Genomic DNA, 23,850 nt, shown 5'->3' with positions numbered 1-23,850 from the left:
CATCGGCTATTGGGTCAAGGAAAACAGGAAAACCAACATGTGTGTTTATTTTGTTGAGGGCACAAATGGAAGTCATGCTTGGGCTGAAAACTCAGGATAATACCTATAAATAGACATTAGTAAAAACATAATATTATAATAGGGGAGTTACACAAGAAACGTGAGTACTTATAATAAAATTATATCCTTTAAATATATAGTAATTTACTAACAAAATGATAATAATATACTAATTATTAGAGCTACATAAAAAAAGTAAGTAACTTTTAAATATACGTTACTAACAAAATGTTACTATTTATTTATTCTTCGGTGGGTTTTTTGTTTGTTTGTTTTGTTTGTTGTTGTTCTTTCTTTCTTGGGGGGGGGGGGGGGGGGGGGGGGGGGGGGAGGTATTTCTTTCGTTTGTTTTTGTTGGGTTTTTTTTTGTTTTTTTGTTATTATTATTATTATTATTATTTTGCTACTGCTGCTGCGTTCAGATCCATTAATCACAATGTGCAAGTCTTTGTATGTTCATGTTAAATATAAGTATACGTCGGGGAGCACAGTTCCGGGAAGGAACCTTGTTAATGTCTGTCTATTTATTTTTTTATTATAATAATAGTCATTATAAAAAAAAACAATATAATCACTCGTTGACATTAAAATCGTATTCGAAAAAACAATGAAACAGAAACATTTTATCCAAATACATGTTGATGTAACACAGCAGTGTTAAAGGGCGATAACTCGAACATACGTATTGATCTAAACGCTTGTGAAGTGATATTTCTTTCAAAAATTATCTGTCAGTCAATTAGTAAAATGTATTGTATCGAATAACACTACGTTTTAGTAATACTATAGCATATTACCTTTGTAATCGAATAACGCTACGTTTTAGTAATACTATAACATATTACCTTTGTAATCGAATAACGCTACGTTTTAGTAATACTATAGCATATTACCTTTGTAATCGAATAACGCTACGTTTTAGTAATACTATAGCATATTACCTTTGTAATCGAATAACGCTACGTTTTAGTAATACTATAACATATTACCTTTGTAATCGAATAACGCTACGTTTTAGTAATACTATAGCATATTACCTTTGTAATCGAATAACGCTACGTTTTAGTAATACTATAGCATATTACCTTTGTAATCGAATAACGCTACGTTTTAGTAATACTATAGCATATTACCTTTGTAATCGAATAACGCTACGTTTTAGTAATACTATAACATATTACCTTTGTAATCGAATAACGCTACGTTTTAGTAATACTATAACATATTACCTTTGTAATCGAATAACACTACGTTTTAGTAATACTATAACATATTACCTTTGTAACTCATATTGCATTTGTTGTTTATTCCAGTATGCTATTAGATTTATATTTACTGAACAACAAAAGAATCACGAATATTTCAAGATATGTATTTTATGATACAGTTATATATATATTTAAGGATGGTCTGTTGTTACTTTTACGTTCATCGGGGTATGAACCAAAAAAATATCATCCGCAAACTAATGTGAGAACGGCTTCGCTACCCCGAACAGTAATGCTAGAATATAACGCTTCTCATTCCGTTGGTAAAGAAAACACGGCTCACACTGCAACGCAGAACATGTAAACCTATTAGTTCCTTCTGCTTCCCGGAACATTCATAATTCGGCAAACCGGTACTACACAAAATAGTATTTTCTATGTCCCGGGCCGACACGAAAAGAAATAACAGACAATACTTATTAAATTTGAAACATACTTACTAATAATAACATTAAAAGTTCATATTTTATTTTGAATTATAATTTTGGAGTAAAAAAATAATGCTCAGTAAGACAAATTACCAATATAAAATGATGCCATCAGGTATGACGTTCCCTGACGTAATTTTTACATTTAATTGGATGACGTTATATTGTAATGAATGTAACGGAAATTTTAGATACATTTTGACAACGCACGCACACACACACACACACACACACACACACACACACACACACACACACACACACAGATATAGACATACATACATACATACATACATACATACATACATATATATATATATATATATATATATATATATATATATATATATATATATTGTCAAAATTAATCTAAAATGTTTACAAGATATTAATGATTTTAACATCACAGTGGGATACAAACTGACTAATTTTAAATAAATTAAATTAACTTAATATTTACGTTTTTGCTGTTCAGTATATAGAGACTATTTCATAGTTTGTTTTCGAATACGACTTTTATTTTAACGAATAATATCTGAAAATCATATCTTCACGAATTGCGAAGCAATGAATGAAAATATGGTTTGCCACAACACACGTCACATTTACATTACAGTTGCGCACATCACATTAATTTTACATTTCGCTTATCCGATCAGGGCTTCGGCGATCGAAAACACGTGAAACACTGAAACCACGAAATATGTTCCGGTTACCTTTTGCAAACTATGTATTTGACTATGAACTTTTCAAAAGCAATTTCAATCAAAAGCAGCCTTTATTTAATTAGTTAAATAAAATTTAAAAAAACATTCAGTAATACTGCTGTGCTAACATACATGAACAAGAGATCGTCCAAAAAGCAATCAAAACATTGTCACCATTGTATGTCTTCGTACACAATCAGTTTTAGATAGTTTACCATCATTGTATTCCATATCCATTTTTATATACGTAATTGTTTAAATTAGTTTTTCTTTTTTCAAATTCGATCAGGTGCGTTGGTAATCACCAAACTAAAAACCAATGAAGCTACACTGACCTCAATAATTGCCACAACACACGTCACATTTACATTACAGTTGCGCACGTCACCTTTACATTTCGCTTATCCGATCAGGGCTTCGGCGATCGAAAACACGTGAAACCACGGGAGATAATTGAAGAATGAACTTGTTCACCAGAAAGTCAATATGATTTCTATATATATATAGTGAAAATATTACTTTTCACCGAATATCACTTCATGGTCTCTGTAGATCTATGTATTCCATGCCTGTGTATATAATAAAAACTGATATTAAATCATATTTGCATTATAATTTTACAGAGTAACAACATACTCCAGGAACAGAGAGAAAAAAACCCTTCGGTTGTGAAATTAAAAAACAAATTAGACAAAATGGTCACAAGCCTTAAGGCAACACATCACCATTCGTCGTGTCGTTTACTTGCTGTAGCAGCTTAATATATATAGTCCGGTTTAGGAAATAGTTCCTCATAAAAAAATTATGATATGCCTTTTGAAAAATGTCTTTGATGATTACAAATAGGTTGACCTCTGTAGTATTTAATTAACCAAATTAATGTTACTTACTATATGTAGTACTAACATATAACTGTGCAAGTGGTGTAGTACCACTTGTATAACAGCAACACGGGACAGTACTCTGACATGAGGGTGGCTGACTGAAAAATTTCGTGATCGACGTATGTTGATTTTTTACACAGTACTTGTCAGATGCGAACGCTCCCTAAAATTAATAGTCACATGACCCTCTCAGTAGTGTTGTATTTTTCACAGAATATATTCTAACAGAAACTGTATTAAAGTGCATGGAGTAATTAATGGTGGTGTGGAACCTTGACATTTTTCAGTTAGTTATTGAACAATAGCGCTGTTGCTCTCATGACAAGAGTCTATTTTGTATGATAGAAAAATTATTCATTCATTGCCGACTGAGATGATTAGAATGATTATATAACGTTGATGGCAGGTAACAAACATCTTCCGGTCAGTGCCAGTGAATTTTCCGTGGATTCAAGGGTGGGACGTAGCCCAGTGGTAAATCGCTTGCTTGATGCGCGGTCGGTTTGTGATCGATTCCCGTCGATAGGCCCCATTGGCTATTTCTTGTTCCAGCCAGTGCACCACGAAAGGTATATCAAAGGCTGTGGTATGTGCTGTGGGATGGTGCATATAAAAGATCCCTAGTTACTAATGGAAAACCGTAGCGTGTTTACTCTCTAATATACCAAATGTTTGACATCCAGTATCCCATGATAAATAAATCAATGTCGTTAAACAAAATAAACTGTAACTGAAACTTTTTTTCCGAGGAAGGAAATGTTTTATTTAATGACGCACTCAACACATTTTATTTACGGTTATATGGCGTCGGACATATGGTTAAAGACCACACAGATATTGAGAGAGGAAACCCGGTGTCGCCACTTCATGGGCTATTCTTTTCGATTAGCAGCAAGGGATCTTGTATATGCTCCATCCCACAGACAAGATAGTACATACCACGGCCTTTGTTACACCAGTTGTGGAGCACTGGCTGGAACGAGAAATAGCCCAATGGGCCCACCGACGGGAATCGATTCTAGATCGATCGCGCATCAGCCGAGAGCTGTACCACCCGCCCCCTTTCTCGAGGATTCACGACCAATATGTTTATGTTTTAATTGTGAACGTAATTTCAGGTAACATCCATCTGATGAAGTAGACCATCTTAAAAAGACGTATTTTAGTAAAATCTCTTTAATTACATACTTTACATATTATTACAATATAAGTTATTTAGAAGAGACATTATTATCAGAATTGGTTTTAACGGCTCCATAATAATAATAATAATAATAATAATACAGTCATTTCCATTATGTTCTACAAAAATAGTTTTGCTGCAATACCGGCCATTCTGTTTGAACACCTGATATGATTACTGTTTTGACTAGTAATGTGGTGAAGTATATGATATTTGCATTGTCTGTGTAGTAATGCCTTGATATTATTATGCTGTTTTATCGGCTATTGATATAGACAATGCCCATAACCGATCAATAGAATATGTATTGTTTACATTATCTAAGCTATTTCATGGAAATAATGTCAATGACCTAATTTTCAATGAACTGTATCACATTACATTTAATAATGGTTTTAATTTGTCATTTTATTATCCTATCATCATCGTAGTCGTCGTCTTCACTATCATCACCGTCATTATCATCATCATCATCATCATCATCATCATCATTGTAACATTATGTACACAAAACTATGTTAAGTATTATGTATGTAGTTTTTTCACACGCATCTAATACTTTCTATACATATTGCTTTAGAAATAAAATAATATTATTATATAACATTTAGTGAAATATCTTAAAATATCAGTGACGATAACACATTTTATAGTGAAAATTTCACTATTTTACTCTAAAATGTGTTATCGTCACTGTAGAAAGTGTTATCTTCACTGTAAGAAAGCCGGAACTATTTTGCTGCTGGCATTTTAAAAATAAAGGTAAATTGCCAAAAGTTATATAATAAATAGAAAATTTTATGGGCTTTTTTTGGTCAAATATGATTTATTTCTCATCTCGTGAAGTTTGCAATCATATCACACTCGTCGCGCAAGCGCGACTCGTGAAATATGACTGCAAACTTCACTCGATGAGATATAAATCATATTTGACAAAAAAACATGAAATATCCTCTATATATTTTAAGAAAGTATGAGTTAGTCATTTTTTATTATGTACCTTTTACCAACTCTTTGGTTTTTCGAACGGAAATCATCTTAATCTGCACAACATATATTAAAATATTTTAGACAACCCACAAAACCCACAACGGAAACTAAAATCTATCCGTGAGAAGAATTCAGAAGGAGCTTATATACGGTCAAGAACATTATCATATCAAATAGCTACTTGCCAGGTGCATAATGTTACAGTTTAGAAACTAGAAATTGTGTTTCAAAGATAATTTGTAAACTTAAAGACGCATACAGGTACCAATACTTCAACAGACCACTTAATGTTTTGCATTTACCATAGTTTGACACCCAATCGCCGAGGTGGGGTGTCATTAAACATCTATTCTATTCTATTTTTTTTTTATTCAATTCTATTCTAGTTTAGTCTAGTCAACAGACCTACTATTAAACGAGCAGAGACGTTTTACCAAGCATTATATCACTTTAGAAGTGTTTCGACCGATATAATAATAATGACTTGATTAACACAGATATTCCGAAACTAAAGAAACTGCAAATAAATTAGAAGATAAAACTCTGTATTTTCAAGGGTTCGCATTTGAGGGTTTTTGTATTGTTGGGTTTTGTTTAGGGTTTTTTTATTATAGATTTAGGTAATTTTAAACATATATATAAATGAAGCTTACGATAAGGAACAATTATCTGTATTACTGAGACTAATGGTAATAACTTGTATTCCTTAAGGAAGTAGGAACACACATCACTTTACAAAAAATGGAGACCTATATCACTGTTAAATACCATTTATAAACTAGCATCCGCTTGTATAGCAACTCAAATAAAAACAAGTTATAAATAGCATAAATGAAGATTAAAAAGGCTTTGTACAAGGACGCTTTATTGGGGAAAATATAAGGACATTTAAATGATATTTTCCATCAATTAGAAGGTGGGTATCGACTTTCACCAACAATACAACGGACATCTCTCGAAACCTTTCAATATTAAAATAGGTTGTCGGCGAGAAAAGACCCTTTCGCCTTATTTATTTATATACGGTGCAGAAATTATTGGAATTTTAATCCGAAAAAAATCACATATTAGAGGAATTGTTATGGGGGTGGGAATATAAAATTGAACAATTTACCGATGATACTCAGTTATATTTAGATGGATCTCCTTGATTTCTTAGAAATGCAATTCATATTTTGGATATATATATATATATATATATATATATATATATATATATATATATATATATATATATATATATATATATATATATATATTCTTAGAAGTGCAATTCAAAATATGAATAGCATTTTTAAGAAATCAAGGAGATCCATCTAAATATAACTGAGTGTCATCGGTAAATTGTATATATATATAAAAGACATATCATATGTATGACACTTAATAAAAACTAGATAAAATGTGTACGTTGAATTTGGATGAAAAGCTGGTAAAATCTTGCGAAGTGGTAGATGCGGAACTATTTGTGGTACGATAACTGTGGTTAAACATTAGCTATATCAAAACTCATATTTGTACTAGTCTACCAAATCTATCTAATGAATATATTTCAACATTAAATTAATATTTTTTTAATTTTATACGGAAAGATGGTTCAGATAGAATTAAACGTTCAGATGTTACAAAAATAGCCTTAGGGTGGGATAAGAGTGGTTGACATATTAACATTTATTAAAGTTCAGATGTTACAAAAATAGCCTTAGGGTGGGATAAGAGTGGTTGACATATTAACATTTATTAAAGTTCTATAGGTTTTATGGTTAAGACGTTACTTTCTGTCCAACTGCAAATTGTTTTAAAATAAATATATAGGTAATCTATTTATATATATTGAAAGCCAATATTGGTGATTATAAAAATAAAAAATAGAAATTGGGAATGATCTATGGAAAGATTGCGTTGAAAACAACAATTGAAGCTTGTAACGGAATGTAAACCGCTATGGTACAATACATATTTAGAAAACGATCATTGTTTATTCACATTTGGTGTAATAACGGTAAACCTTGTGGCGGTGCAAGAATGATAGAATTTGCAGTGGGGGTTGAAATCTCCTTGGGAGTAGCTGTCCTTCTAAAGACGAGGCACTACACAGAAATTCGTTCAATCAATAATTAACATTACTTCTATTTATTCTATCTCTCAGTATACTTAATAATGACATATGCATTAAATAACCTTAATTGATTTATTATTATTATTATTTACTAAATCACTCTCCACCATAATCCTGTACATATCCTGTATATATTTATTATTTTGTTGTACACTGTATTATGCTGATAAGTTGTACAGTTTTAAAGCAATAAAGAACTTGAACTTGAACCACTATTTTTCAAAATGCCAATTAAACTTTGCATTGCGCACAGATACTGTCTAAATCGCCGATAACGGTTTTGTCGTTCAAATTCTCTGTATACCAGATGCTATGAGGAAGCATGAAGTTGGCTTAGTAAAGCATTGGCGACTTTAAAACAGAAGCGACTTAAACTTGGTGTTCCCTAATTCTTTTGCCTCGCATACCTCAAAACATACCACATCTTCTTTTCATTACATTTTGTTTGCGTGACACCTTCAGCGCGTGTGTCTATACTGTAATATATAGTTGGTGTTCCCTATTTTGTTTTACTATAATACATCAAAAACCATATCAGATATTCTCTTCATTACAGTTTTGCGGTGACCACTTCAACGCGTAAAGACTGTAATGAAATATAATTGGGTGTTCACTAATTCTTGTGACTGCCATACGTCAAAGACCACATCGCGTCTTACTTTCCCTAACAGTTTTGCTTCATTTTTGTACCGGAGCAGCCATAATTGGCGCGCAGCGGGAGTTCCCTACGTTTTTCGATCGATCGGGCAAGTCGACTGAAGCAGACGAGAGAGAGAGAGAGCTGAAAATTGTCGGCTGCTGTATAAGCGTTGCATAAAAAGCACATTGTCACTGGCGGTATTTCTACTCCTGCGAGTGATGATGCCAGGGCCCTGATTGATTAAGACGCGTGATGAAGATACAGTGACAACGACATGCTTCGTTACTATGGTAATCGCGACCATTCCGGCGACATGGCCACCGCTGCCACCACCACCACCACCATCAGCAGTAGCAGCAACACCAGCGCCAGAACGACGACAGGAGTGGCGGAGAAGGACTCGCAGAGCGAGGAGAGAGAATGTCCGCGCGCCCTCGTCTCGTGGATCTATTGACGCTGACGACGCCGCGTCATCTCGCGCCGGTCTGAAGGACACCTCCGAGGAATGGCTGCGCCATCTCCGTCCGTGCTCAGTCTGAACCTGGAACACGCGGAGCTCGTGTTCTACTCCGGGGAGAAGATCCGCGGAGCGCTCGTCGTCCAGCTCGCCACGCCCGTGTCCGTCGCAGGTAACGTGTTGTGTTCGTGTCTCACCCTTTCGCTCAACAGTTAAAACACGACAGTATTGATTTTCTTCTTCTCTCTCGTCTCTTGCGTGTTATAGCTAGCGGCAGCACAAAGATAAACATCTATTCTGCACCGTACTGGAATTTATTGTCATGATTAAGGCGTAGTAGAGATTATTTTGCTACTTTATAATTTCCCCTGTGTTATAGCTAGCGGAAGAACAAAGATAAACAGCTACTCTGCACAGTACTGGAATTTAATGTCATTCAAGGCGTGATAGAAATTATTGTTTTGCTACATTATATCCAGCCCTTAACCCCATGCTATATTTAGCGGTGGAACAAAGAATAAACAGCTATTCTGCACAGTACTGGAATTTATTGTCATTCAAGGCGTGGTAGAGATTATTGTTTTGCTACATTATATCCAGCCCCCAACCCCATGTTATAGTTAGCGGCAGAACAAAGAATATACAGCTATTCTGCACAGTACTAGAATTTATTGTCATGATTCAAGGCGTAGTAGAGATTATTTTGCTACTTTATAATTTCCCCTGTGTTATAGCTAGCGGAAGAACAAAGATAAACAGCTACTCTGCACAGTACTGGAATTTAATGTCATTCAAGGCGTGGTAGAAATTATTGTTTAGCTACATTATATCCAGCCCTTAACCCCATGTTATATTTAGCGGTGGAACAAAGAATAAACAGCTATTCTGCACAGTACTGGAATTTATTGTCATTCAAGGCGTGGTAGAGATTATTGTTTTGCTACATTATATCCAGCCCCAAACCCCATGTTATAGTTAGCGGCAGCACAAAGAATATACAGCTATTCTGCACAGTACTGGAATTTAATGTCATGATCCAAGGCGTGGTAGAAATTATCTTGCTACTGTATAGTTTCCTCTATGTTATAGCTAGCGGTGGAACAAAGATAAACAGCTATTCTGCACAGTACTGGAATTTAATGTCATGATCCAAGGCGTGGTAGAGATTATCTTGCTACTGTATAGTTTCCTCTATGTTATAGCTAGCGGTGGAACAAAGATAAACAGCTATTCTGCACAGTACTGGAATTTAATGTCATGATCCAAGGCGTGGTAGAGATTATCTTGCTACTGTATAGTTTCCTCTATGTATAGCTAGCGGTAGAACGAGATAAACAGCTATTCTACAAAGTACTGGAATTTATTGTCATTCAAAGATGGTAGAGATTGTTTTGTACATTAAAACGCTTTGGTTTATTTCCAGTTTCAAATAATGTAATTTTCTAGTTTATGTATGGCGGGGGTCATGTTATTGTTGTCGTTAATACGTAGGGGGGGGGGGGGGGGGGGGAATGTAGCTTAGTCGGTAGAACACTGACTTGAGATGCTTGGGTTGTAGGGTCGAATCTCCGTGAAAATCAGACCCCCCCCCCCCCCCCCCCCCCCCCCCCGTCTTAACCAGTGCTCAACGACTGAAATATAAAAAGTTGTGATACGTTCTGACATATCTGTTGAAAGAGCATATACAAGACTACCAGTGGAAAGTTGTAGCGAGTTTTCTCTGAAGACCATGTGTAAAAATGATCAAAGGTTTGATATCCAACAGCCGATGTGTAATAAATCGCTGTGCTCTACTCTGGTGTGTCGTTAAACATAACACTTTTTAACGTTTCAAAACGTTTGCCAGTGGAGATCATATCATTGTCAATATGTAGGCTTTAACAGACTGCTAGTTCTGAGTTCTAGCACTTTTACTGACTAAAATTAAATACTAGATATACCTTTCTTGTTTAGAATGTTAGAGTCTGTATATTCAATGCGTTTTCTGTCATGCTAAAATACTATACCCATTCCCAATGACTATAGGGTGCATATAGCCAAATACAATCACATCGATGACAACAATAACATTCATATATGACTAAAGCTGGTATGTGCGACGTTTTAATCAACATATCGTTTTAATCAACATATATATATACCATAAATATACATACCACAACCTTACAGTAAACCAGAGAAGGGCGTTGTTTTAGTTGTTGGTTTTGGATTAACAGGAATCGTATGTGACTACTTTAGTTCGACACAATACTTATTCTAATGATATGGCACCTCACATGTTTCAAGTACACTAGTACACTAATGGCAGACAGGGCAGTATTTAATGCTTTACATAAAGTTAGGTGTTCAATTTGGTGTACTGCTACCTACATTGCGTTTGTGTACACCATTTCAGTTTTAGATATCACGACCTGGGACCGACACCGGATATTGCCACTGACATAGCGACAAATCTTGTTAGCACAACTAGAGAAATATCATTAGTAAACCTTTGCCTTCTGTTAATGTCTTACTCTGGAGATCACTTGTTATTATTCATATAAAAATTAATGTAGCTTTAACATTATATAATATATTAAAATCTAATAATACATCATGACCTTTGCTTAGTTTCATGGCGACAACATTTCAAGGATGCATTCAACATTCCAGTAGTTAACAAACCTTTCATTACCAGCGTTCTGTATTCATTCTGAATCCCATTACAACTATTAAACAGCTGGTCTTGTCGTTTTGATAGGAGTATCAGTATATTACTTCTCTGGTTATTTTATTGACAATGTAGAATGTATGTAGAGATTAAATGTTTAAAGTTTGTTTTGTTTAACGAGTAACGACGCCACTAGAGTACTTCAACTAATCGCCGGCAATAGGATGTCAAACACTTTGGGGGTATTTTTTATACGTAGTCTTCAAAAAAAAAAGAAGAAAGAGAACCTGCTCCTCTTTTTTTATTATCAGCAAGGAATATTTCATGTACACCTTCCTACAGAGAGCACAGTACGTAGCACGGCCTTTGATACACCATTCGTGAGAGACTTGTTTGGGTCGAAAAACCCATAATTGGTCCGCCGAGGATGTTCGATCCCCTTGAGGCAAGCACTCTACAAACTGAGCTCAACCCCGCCCAGACAGATATACACCCCACCCTAGAATATGATGTTTCACCGGTTTCGGTTGTGTGCTGGTTAAGCATCGGACATAAGGCTGGTAGATACTGGGTTCACGCCCTGGTACCGGCTTCAACCACGAACGAGTTTAACGACTCACTGGGTAGGTGTAAGGCCACTACACCGACTTCTTTCTCACAAACCACTTACCCCACTATATGTCCTGGACAGACAGTCCAGATAGTTGAGGTATGTGCCCAGCACAGCGTGCTTGAACCTAATTGGAGATATAAGCACGAAGATATCTATAAATGAAATGAAATTTGGTGTTTCTGTAAGTCATACAAGCCTAAGTGAAATATCCAGAGAAGATTAGTACATTTGTGTCTGTGCTATAGGGATTAAAACATTTTAATTGTTGTTGTTTCGCTAGTTATTTGTAGACTTTGAATTCCCAGTTTCCGAGATTTACAGATGTAATTATTTTCTCGGTAGTTTTGGCATGAATAGCCATATGGCTTGGCGAAATGTGTAAATAAAATCAATCGGAAGCCAGTAATTAGGTGCAAATGTGGTTTGATCCATTAAATCGATTGTCCTTCCTGTCTCTGGCTAACACTCGTAATAGACCTTTCACCGTCACGCCGTTCTCTGTCCCCGTCAGTTAGGACATCGGAGAGAAATCAGATTCACTCACGGACACCAGCGAAATCAAATGTCTGGGAGTCTTTGGGATTAAAATAGGATTCTAGTACACCACGGAACAAACGGTTAAATAAAAGTTAAAAGTTAAAGTTTGCGTTGTTTAACGACACCACAAAAGCACATTGATTTATTTATCATCGGCTATTGGATGTCAAACATTTTGGTAATTTGCACATATAGTCTTAGAGAGGAAACCCGCTACATGTTTTCATTAGTAGGAAGGGATCTTTTATATGCACCATCCCACATATAATACAATACAATACAGTACAATCATTATTGCAACCACTGTATGAGTACACTGGTTAAGGGGACAGAATCCCATTTTTTAAAGAAAAACAAGAAAGCAAACATATGAACTGGTTATAACAACAATAAACAACAGAAATGTAATACACATATCTGCATCCATATGCCACAGAAACATAAATATACATACACACATGTACGCACGCACATTCACTCACACATACGTCTACAATCATACACACGTGCACATGCGCGCGCACACACACGCACACACACATACACACAGAGAAAGATGCACACAGACGTACACAGACAGGATTGCATGCACGCACACAGACACACACACAGACACACACACAAGCACAGACACACATACACACACATACACACACACATACACACGTTCTCTCACATACACAGACACATCCACACACACACAGACACACACACACAACTACACACACACACACACACACACACATACACACACACACTCACACACACACATACACTTCATGATACAATTAATTCCGTAATTATAAATACAAAAACTAAGTTGATTCAAACTGAATAATTTCAAATAAATGAAAGAAAACTAAAATTAATATTGGCGTTTCTTTTGTTATCCAGTGTATGTCACGATATCTGTACCATTTACCGCTACTTGACGCAAGGTGTGCATGTAACAACTAACCGGCCTCGGTGGTGTCGTGGTTAACCATTGGACATAAGGCTAGTAGGTACTGGGTTCGCAGCCCGGTACCGGCTCTCACACAGAGCGAGTTTTAACGACTCAGTGGGTAGGTGTACGACCACTACACCCTCTTCTCTCTCACTAACCACTGTCCTGGACAGACAGCCCAGATATCTGAGGTGTGTGCCCAGAACAGCGTGCTTGAACCTTAATTGGATATAAGCACGAAAATAAGTTAAAATGCAATGTACCAAATGAGAGAATATTTTCAGGTGTGGAGCTGCGGTTTCGAGGATCCGCGCGTGCAACGTGGCGGGACCACGTACACGAAGGCATGCGCAGAACGGAAGTGGAACACGAGAAGGAAGAGATTTATTTTGACGACAGATTTTGTCTCTGGGGCAAAGGTTAGTTATTTCCCTTGATTCGGAGAAACGGATACGAAATGCTACCACACCATTTAAAATTAATTACTCCTGCTAATTACCGTTAATTTTATTGTCAGATTATTACCGTCGTCATCATCATAATCGTCGTCATCAGCAATTGTTTAAAACATTAAAGGAACATTCCTGAGTTTGCTCCATTGTAAGATGTTTCCGACTAATAAAATATTTCTACGATTAAACTTACATATTAAATATATTTTCTTCTTTAGAATATCAGTATATATATATATATTGTTTTCTATATAAAATATCAGTGTCTGTATATTAAATGTGTTTCTGATCTTTCTAGTGTTTGTACTAGGTCAAACTTCATTTATTTCCTAATGTAATGTTGTTTTCGTTTGTCCAGTTTGGACTACATACAAATATTAAGCCAATGAGAAACACATTAAATATACAGACACTGCTATTTTAAACAAGAAAATATATTTATTATGTAATTTTGGTAGATTTTATTAGTCGCAAACTCAGGATTGTCCCTTTAAGAACATGCCACAACATCGACATATTACAACCGAGGAATGTGTTTGTTGGTTGTTGTTTAGTGTGTGTGCGTGTGTGTATGTGTATGTGTGCTTGTGCGTGCATGCGTGCGTGCGTGTGTGTTTCTTCTCTTTTTTCCCCACTATATTTAAAGAAAAATTCTAAAATTATTTACTGGCCCTTAATTGATTTTGTTGAGTATAGTAGTCTCATACCACCCTTCCTGAACGTGGATCGATACACAATCGAAATGTCTCCGAACTAACCACATCTTACTCGTTTTGCTCCCTTCCGCTGAATTCCGGCGACCTCGCGATCTGACGAGCGTGTTTGTTGTTCACGTAACAAAATATTGTAATGTCGCCGCTTCTCATATCTGGTTAGCACTTTTAAGTTAATTTTCTCTTCGTTATCGCCGGCCAGCGATCATCTTGCTTCGTCTGTTATTACCCGCTATAGCGAACAGCCGCTTTAACACTGTCAGGCGCAAATCAGGTGAAGTAGCAGCGTTCAACCTTTTAGCAACAAGTAGATCTCATTCATAAACGAAAGAAAAATGAATTAGCCGACGAGCTGCGTCAGTGTGTGTGTGTGTGTGTGTGTGTGTGTGTGTGCGTGTGTGTGTTGTGGGTTTCTTATTAAATCTAATTTTTGGCAGGTGTCTCATTTATTGGCAGACAATAACGATAATTGTAATCAGTTAAAAGTTAAACGGTTCTCTAAAAATAGTGTACGGTAATTTTGGCTGATCACTACAGTTTGCTGCTTATAATATTAATGTTTATTTTCAAATATATATGGTTATGGACCACAAAAGATAATCAGATAAGAAACCCGCTGCCACCACTCGACCACAGATTTTATAACAGCAATTTTGGAGCAATGGCTGTAAGAACAAATAGCTCAATTGCCCCACCAACGAGGGTCGATCCAAGACCGGTCGCGCATCAGGCGGGCGCTTTCATAAAAGTAGTTAGGATGTACAGAAATGCGTTTTAAGCATGACATTGTAATTTTCAGCCAAAGGTGCCTACAGTGTTTTTGAAGGATTATATATCTTTATAGTTTACAATTATTATCAAATGTCAACTGTTGGTCTGAAATGACGGTTAATATCTGACACTAATATGCTTGAGTAATCAGCCGCATGCCAATAAAGTGATGACAGTGTTTTGTTGACATTTAGATTCCAAACTACTGTTCTAGTTGCAATATAGCCCACCAAACGCAGGGCGGATCCGGTGTTGGTCTAGGGTCCATAGAATCATTTATTAACTATTCCGTATAGAATGTGGTAAAAGGTGAATGTAAAATGGGATCCAAAATAAACCCTGGGCGAATGAATTTACTGTATTACACTTATCTATAGTGAGAAGGAAATAAGGGAACACTTGGTATTATAGACCAAATTTCAGTCACTATTAAAGGGACATTCCGAAGTTTGCTGCATTGTAAGATATTTTCGACTAATAAAATATTTCTACGATTAAACTTATATATTAAATATATTTTCTTGTTTAGAATATCAGTGTCTGTATATTCAATGTGTTTCTGGTCGTCTTAATATTTTTAAGAAGCCCAAACTGAAGTTTGTCTTCAAATAATTTCGTACGTACGAAAAAACAATATTTTAGGAAATACGATGAAATTTAACCTAGTACAAATATTAGAACGATCAAAAACACGTTTAATATACAGCCACTAATATTTTATGCAGAAAAAAATATATTTAATATGTAATTACAATCGTTAAAACGTCTCTGTTAGTCGATAACATCTTAACAAGTGCAGCAAACTCAGGAATGTCCCTTTAACGTGGTAATGTCTGTATACAGTACAAAGATGTAATATGGGACTTTATTGCCAGTATTGAATGTCAGTAATGTGCGATTGACTACCAGTAATACCCGTTAACTTTCTGACACTACGGATGAGGGTTTTCTTTGTTTGCAGTTACTCTATCCCGTTGTTGTTGATGTGGTCCCTGATTTTTTTTTCTATAAGTATACATTTTATAAAATAAACCGCTACGTTTGGCATTTGCTGTCCCGATCGATACAAGCGACATGATATCGGAGGTGGCGACCAGGATGGCCGTGCTTGAACCTTCAGTGGGTATTTAGAAACACGTAAACGGAGTTTTGATTGGTTGGTTGGTTGGCTTTTGTCTAAAGTGGTTACCAATTAATCAATTGTATAAACACTCAAGGGAACATCACAGTACCGAGCGTGACAAACAGACGATAAAATGTGTGATTTTCCTCGTTTCTATACTGATAGGGGAAAAATAAGGGATCACACAAATTTAAAATTTGTTTTGTTTAACGACATAATTAGAGCATACTGATTTATTAATCATCGGCTATTTGGATGCCAAACATTTGGTAATTTTGACATATGATCTTAGAGAAAACCCGCTACATTTTTCCATTAGAAGCAAGGGATATTTTATATGCACCATCTCATATACAGGATAGTACATACCACGGCCTTTGATATACGAGTCGTGGTGCACTGGCATTTCTCGCTCCAGCCAGTGCACCGCAACTGGTACATCAAAGGCTGTGGTATGTGCTATCCTGACTGTGGGATGGTGCACATAAAAGATCCATTGCTACTAATGGAAAAATTTAGCGGGTTTCCTCTTTAAAATTATATGTCCAAATTACCAAATGTTTAACATCCTATAAACAATGATTAATAAATCAATGTGCTCTAGTAGTGTCGTTAAACAAAACACATTTTTAACTTTTCCTACCACGGGTTTCCTCCCTCAATATCTGTGTGGTCCTTAACCATATGTCCGACGCCATATGATTGTAAATACAATGTGTTGAGTGTGTAGCTAAATAAAAGATTTTCTTCCTTGGTGCACTGGCTGGAACGAGAAATAGCCCAATGGGCCCAGCGACGGGGATCGATCCCAGACAGACCGCGTATCACGCGAGCGCTTTACCACTGGGCTACATCCCTCTCAGAATCACACAAATAATAACAGCAAATAGTGACAGGAAACAAAAGACTGAATCCATAGGGACAGCCGTTAACCATGTTACTGGCAGTCAGTTCTATACTGCTGACATTCAACCCCAAATTACAACTCGTGTGAGATACAGACATTACCAAGCTAAGAGTAAATCAAATTCAGACTGCATTTCATTTCAACTTATTTTCGTCCTTATGTCAAATTAAGGTTCAAGCACCCTGTCCTGGACACATACCGCAGCTATCTGGGCTGTCTGTCCAGGACAGTGGGTTAGTTGTTAGTTGGTTAGTGGTTAGTGAGAGAGAAGAGGGTGTAATGGTCTCACACCTACCCATTGAGTCGTTAAAACTGGCTCTGGGTGGGAGTCGGTACCGGGCTGCGAACCCTGTACCTACCTGTCTTATGTCCGAATGCTTAACCACGACACCACCGAGGCCGGTGTCGGACTGCAGTTTCAGGTGTTCCCTTATTTATTTGTATCAGTATATATTAGTTCCTTGGATTGATTAAAAATACGGTTTGATTTAATTAATCAAGCTGTTAAGTACCTTGTGACAGTAATCGGTATGTTGCATGTCAAGAACCAATGAAGAACCGTAGCGGGTGATTACTTAATAGAGACGTCAGTTAACAGCTTCCATTTACTTCTGTTATAAATATCCTATAACGGTCTTTTGGTGAAAAACCAGAAGGCCGTGCTTTAAGAACTTTAAGAGGCCAAATCCAGGAATCGGACTTGATTCAGTGACACCGGAAGTTGTCGGTATGACGCTATTTTAAAATAGCGCCATCTAACGGATGATACCTACAGGCTACTACATAGCGTTGATGTGTCATGGGCTAATTTCCAAATATGAGCCATCAGTCCAGTCTTCACAGTAAAGGAAGTGGTGCGGTCTGGATGGAGAGGTGTAGGAAATGGGGTTGTTTTCAACTGTCGAGCTAATCTTGTTGTCAAAACTAACTGTCTGTTGAATTTTGCGTGGGTAGGGTGGGTACTACTTTGAGGGAAATGAGGCGATTCCTTAGGACGTCAAATGTGCCTAACAAGGATTCGAATTTGATTAATAAACGCTTGTCAAACAGTTAGAGGCCATGTATCTGAAATCTCGCCTGGAGGGGATATATCCTTATCCTTGCTCCGGACCAGTTCCCTATTCTACTACTTAAAAGGACATTCCTGAGTTTGCTGCAATTTTAAAGATGTTATCGACTAACAGAGACTTTTTGACGAATGTAATTACATATCAAATATATTTTTCTGCATAAAATATTAGTGGCTGTATATTAAACTTGTTTCTGATCGTTCTAATATTTGTACTAGGTTAAATTTCATTTTATTTCCTAAAACTGGTTTTTTTTCGTACGTACGAAATTATTTGAAGACAAAATACAGTTTGGGCTTCTTACAAATATTAAGACGACCAGAAACACATTGAATATACAGACACTGATATTCTAAACAAGAAAATAATTATGTTTAATATTAAAGTTTAATCGTAGAAATATTTTATTAGTCGGAAACATCTTACAATGCAACAAACTCAGAAATGTCCCTTTAACGCTTTACTTCAACTGATAATTCAACCTCCATTGATGGGATTCGAACCACGGGCCTTCAGTATGAGATTCCACCGCTCTACCAACTAAGCTAATAGGTCAACGCCCACAAGCTACTGTCAGTAGGAACACTTTATAGCACCACTACTACACTACTACTTGCTTATGAAGAACGACAAAATAAACATGACCTCTGTGATGTAGATTAAGCCTTTCGACTTGGGACCTGTAAGTACTGGGTTCGAATCCAGGTGATTTTATCGGCTCAGTGGAAGATATAAAGTCATTACAGGGGCTCTCTTGCTAACAAGTCAGTTAGCTGAGGTATGTGACCAGTACAGCGTGCTTGAACCTTAATTAGAGATTATTAACACGCAAATCAAATTAAAATGAGAAACATACTTTACTTTATTTACATGTCATTTGCCTTAAAGTCGCAGATCCTAGTTTGAACATTTGAAAATGGACACTAAGTTTGGTTAATCTACAAAGCTGAAACACATCTGGATAGAGTTACAGTAGACTGAAACAACATTTGCGACACTGCAACGGGGAAATATCCTAGAAAAACGGACTAGAGCTCGTCTCCATAACCATTACTTCTCAGAGGTGTGTGCGTTTTATTACACACCAGTGTAAGATATTGCTCATGTCATAACAATCACACAATATCTAACTAGTGTAATATTGGTGTGACGTGAGCGTGCTGACCCAATTCGTAGAAAAATAACATCTGCTTACTTCAGCGTTTCGGCCTGTTTGCTGTTTGGAGTTGGTTTGTAATAAATAAAATACTAAACGAGCTTGCCTGTCATACCAGTTTTATGAAACTCATGAACAGTGTTGGTATCGGACTCGCTTTCGCTCGTCAGATACCAAAACTGTTGACTCATTTCATAAAAATGGTATGACAGGCAAGCTCGTTTAGTATTTATATTTAAAAAATATGAAACCTACATGTTGCTGTATTAGAGACACCAGGATGACCAGACATAGTTCGTGTGTGCGGGAATGGATACTCTAAACAATAAAATTAAAATAATGTCTGAATTCTGTTATTAAAAACGTGTCTGATAGTGAAAAATACACTGTAGTGTTTAAAAATCAGGTTCTGTCGCTTTAACCAGCAGCTGCTGACGCCTCAGCAACCCGTTTAACAGTTCAGAATTGTCAAAGTGTTTTGCTTGCTGCTTATTATCCCACACGTGCTACACGGCAGGCTCTCTTCCCGGATTCTCTCCATTACAAACGTTGCTATGGCTACTAGCTACATATGGCATCGACAGCCTTTATTTCCAATCAATAGAAAGACAAATGAAGTAAATTAGGCTTGTTTTACCAGATGGTTAACAAGACATCTCGCTAAACATGCCATTCCGCGGTGATTTTAAAAATTTATAACATGTTTGTAGTCGGGATATATTCTTAATTAGCAGCTTCCCAGTAGCCAAGAGATAATGGGTGGAGATAATGAATAGGAATGAAGGGCAAGGTAAACGACCGGAGTAGTGGTAGTACACGGGTAGGGTAGGGGCAGGTAGGGGTGTATGACTATTTTAGTGTGGGTATGAAAGATTAGAACAGCAAGGAGAGAGAGAGAGAGAGAGAGAGAGAGAGAGAGAGAGAGAGAGAGAGAGAGAGAGAGAGAGAGAGAGAGAGAGAGGAGTGAAGAAAACAGTCTGTGATAGAAAAAAAAAACAGAGAGAAAGAGAGGGGGAGAAAGGGAGAGAGAAGGAGGGAGGGAGGAAAACACTCAGTGATAGATAGAGAGGGAGGAAAACACTCAGTGAGAGGGAGAAAAACACTACGTGATAGATAGAGAGGAAGGAAACCACTCAGGGGGGGGGGGGGGGGGTAGGGTAAGACAAATGAGAGAGAGAGGAGTGAGGAAAACAGTCTGTGATAGAAAAAAAAACAGAGAGAAAGAGAGGGGGAAAAAGGGAGAGAGAAGGAGAGAGGAGGGAGGGAGGAAAACACTGAGTGATAGATAGAGAGGGAGGAAAACACTCAGTGATAGATAGAGAGGGAGGAAAACACTCAGTGATAGATAGAGAGGGAGGAAAACACTCAGTGATAGATAGAGAGGGAGGAAAACATTCAGTGTGAGGGAGAAAAACACTCAGTGATAAATAGAGAGGAAGGAAACCACTCAGTGATAGAAGAGAGACACGCAGAGAGAGAGAGAGAGAGAGAGAGAGAGAGAGAGAGAGAGAGAGAGAGAGAGAGAGAGAGAGAGAGAGAGAGAGAGAGAGGGGATAGATGGAGAAAGGGGGAAGAGGGAGAGAGAAAGAGAGAGAGGAGGGTGGGAGCAAAACAGTGAGAAAAAACAGAGAAACGCAGAGAAAGAAAGAGAGGGCGAGGGAATAGGGAGAGGGAGGGGCAGAAGGAGGGAAAGAAGAAAACACTCAGTGACAGAAAAAGAAAGACACGCAGAGAAAGAGAGGGAGAGGGAAATAGGGGGGGGGGGGGGCAGGACGAGAAGGGAGACAAACAGACAAAGACAGTTGTTCACTATTAAACATATATGTATATGTTATTAATTGTTGAGTAGCACCATACTGGATTGATTTTGGTGATCTATTTTTAGTAACAGACGAAGGTCACTGGGAGACGCGAGAAGTGCTCAAGAGAGGGCGCCACTTGTTTCCGTTCCAGTATAAATTACCGGATGGTATTCCGTGTTCATTTGAAGGACCTAATGCGTATGTGCGCTATACAGTTCAGGGTTTGGTGTTTCGGACTTCTGGGGAGTGTCTTTCTACACAGAGGTGTGTTACGGTTCTCAGAGACTTGGACTCAAAGCGAGACACAGAAAAACGAACTCCCTCGGTGAGTATTGCAACCATTCTGGTTTCGAAATAGAATTGTATCTTTTTCACCATCCTTTTCCTCCCTTCTCTCCTTTGATTTTTCATAGATCTTATTTCGGCCCGATCTGGCATCCCACCTATCTGTATACTTCTATTGTTGCTTACATCCACATCCCAGTCCTTGTCTCTCCTACCGCTACACGCGTCTGTCTCTATGGCAATATGTGTTCTACTCCTGCAAGTTTTCATCAGTTTTTCCTGTGGGCTTAGTCTGCCCGCAACGGAAAATGGGCAATAGTTACGTTCGATTTAATATTCTCTATAAAGTTTTGTTTCATGTTTCATGTTCGCTTGAATTAAATGAAAATGCCCAAACCAGGAGCCCAATTCACTAAACTCTCGCAACTTTGCGATCTCGCAATGCAATGCTAAAAGACTCGCAAAGAGGATGCTTTGTTTTCTAGTAGAGCCTAAGAGACCTTTGTGAATTAGGCCCCTGGATAACAACATTTATTCATATTAGCTTTACTACCAGACAGATATTAATATAGGGCTGCAAACGATTCATAAAACATTTTTCCATGGATTAAAATTAATATTGTGGATAGAATTATGGAAGTACTATACATGATGACAATGTTTCAGGCTAACTTATTTTGCCGAACATTGCATAGACATAGGATGGTATTTAATTAGCTAAATACGTTTTGTAGGAAATTCTAGCTGCTACAAACATTAGGGCGACCAGTAATACGTTGGATATACAGAAACTAATATTCTCGACAATAAAATTTATTTAATATACCAGTGGAAAGAGAAATAAAAGGAATGAGTGACTGCAACCAAAACCCTCATCAACAGTGTTAAGAAGTTGACCGTGTTATGACATTCAATCTCAGATTACTGACATTCAGTCCTAATTCACATCGTTGTACTCCATACAGATTTTATCAAGCTAAAACTAATAAAGACTGAAATGTGGTCTAAAATACCAAGTGCTTCCTGACTTCCTTCTCTCGGTATACATGTATGTCATTTTAGCTGTTAAAAGTATCGGTTAGTCTGAAACAAATTACAATGAAGTATAAATTCGGACAGTCTCTTTAATGACGCTTTTCTAAAGAAATCCAGGGGACACATACCCCACCCCCCTAAAATATTTAAATTTCCACTGGCGTAGGAAGCGGGGGGGGGGGGGGGCAAGGGGGGGGGGGTATATTTTGCTTTATATTTCCTTTATAATAGTGTAAAAGTGTGTAAATATAAAAGTGTGCCACCCACTTTTTGGCACCTTCCTACGCCACTGATCTCTTACCTTTTTCAATTGGGATTCCCTTTTGATCCATCCCCCTAAAATATTCAATTGCCCCTTTTTCTCAATTATTTTCTATTGGGATGCCCTTATAACAAGTTGGTCTATGTGCTCGTTCCGCAAATTTTGTCCTGGATCCGCTCCTGAAACTAACTGTTATTTTTATCCGTTTAGCCTCGCCATGCTCTGGAAGACCACGCAGAACGCTCGTTCAGCAGCGTGTGTTGCCGACCAGGGCGGGTATCCTGCTCCCTGTCTATCATAAAGCGGGGTTACGTGCCCGGCGAGACCATCAAAACCGAGATTCACCTGCACAACCTGTCCATGCGCAAGTCGGGGGTCTGCAAGCTGCAGCTCAAACAGGTAACACGCAGAACGTAGAACTTGAAACTAGTGGTGTTCTGATGCTGAAACAGGTAACACGCAGAACGTAGAACTTGAAACTAGTGGTGTTCCGATGCTGAAACAGGTAACACGCAGAACGTAGGACTTCAAACTAGTGGTGTTCCGATGCTGAAACAGGTAACACGCAGAACGTAGGACTTCAAACTAGTGGTGTTCAGATGCTGAAACAGGTAACAAGCAGAACGTAGGACTTCAAACTAGTGGTGTTCAGATGCTGAAACAGGTAACACGCAGAACGTAGAACTTCAAACTAGTGGTGTTCCGATGCTCAAACAGGTAACAGCAGAACGTAGGACTTCAAACTAGTGGTATTCCGATGCTGAAACAGGTAACAAGCAGAACGTAGGACTT

The 23,850-nt window shown here is 37.4% G+C and overlaps 1 protein-coding gene across 1 annotated transcript in view; it reads left to right on the top strand.

Moving 5' to 3' along the window:
- Nucleotides 1-8,464: 8,464 nt before the first annotated feature.
- LOC121380644 (arrestin domain-containing protein 17-like) overlaps nucleotides 8,465-23,850 on the top strand; it is a 31,399-nt gene continuing 16,013 nt past the window's right edge. Inside the window, exons 1-4 of the mRNA XM_041509566.1 lie at nucleotides 8,465-8,908; nucleotides 13,767-13,901; nucleotides 21,560-21,801; nucleotides 23,269-23,457. Of these exons, the coding sequence (XP_041365500.1) occupies nucleotides 8,785-8,908; nucleotides 13,767-13,901; nucleotides 21,560-21,801; nucleotides 23,269-23,457 (690 nt within the window). The 5' untranslated portion in view covers nucleotides 8,465-8,784. The remainder of the gene's footprint in view (nucleotides 8,909-13,766; nucleotides 13,902-21,559; nucleotides 21,802-23,268; nucleotides 23,458-23,850) is intronic.

The sequence above is a fragment of the Gigantopelta aegis genome, chromosome 2, assembly GCF_016097555.1.
Source record: "Gigantopelta aegis isolate Gae_Host chromosome 2, Gae_host_genome, whole genome shotgun sequence".
NCBI lineage: Eukaryota > Metazoa > Mollusca > Gastropoda > Neomphalida > Peltospiridae > Gigantopelta > Gigantopelta aegis.
This window is presented reverse-complemented; position numbering and strand designations above follow the sequence as displayed.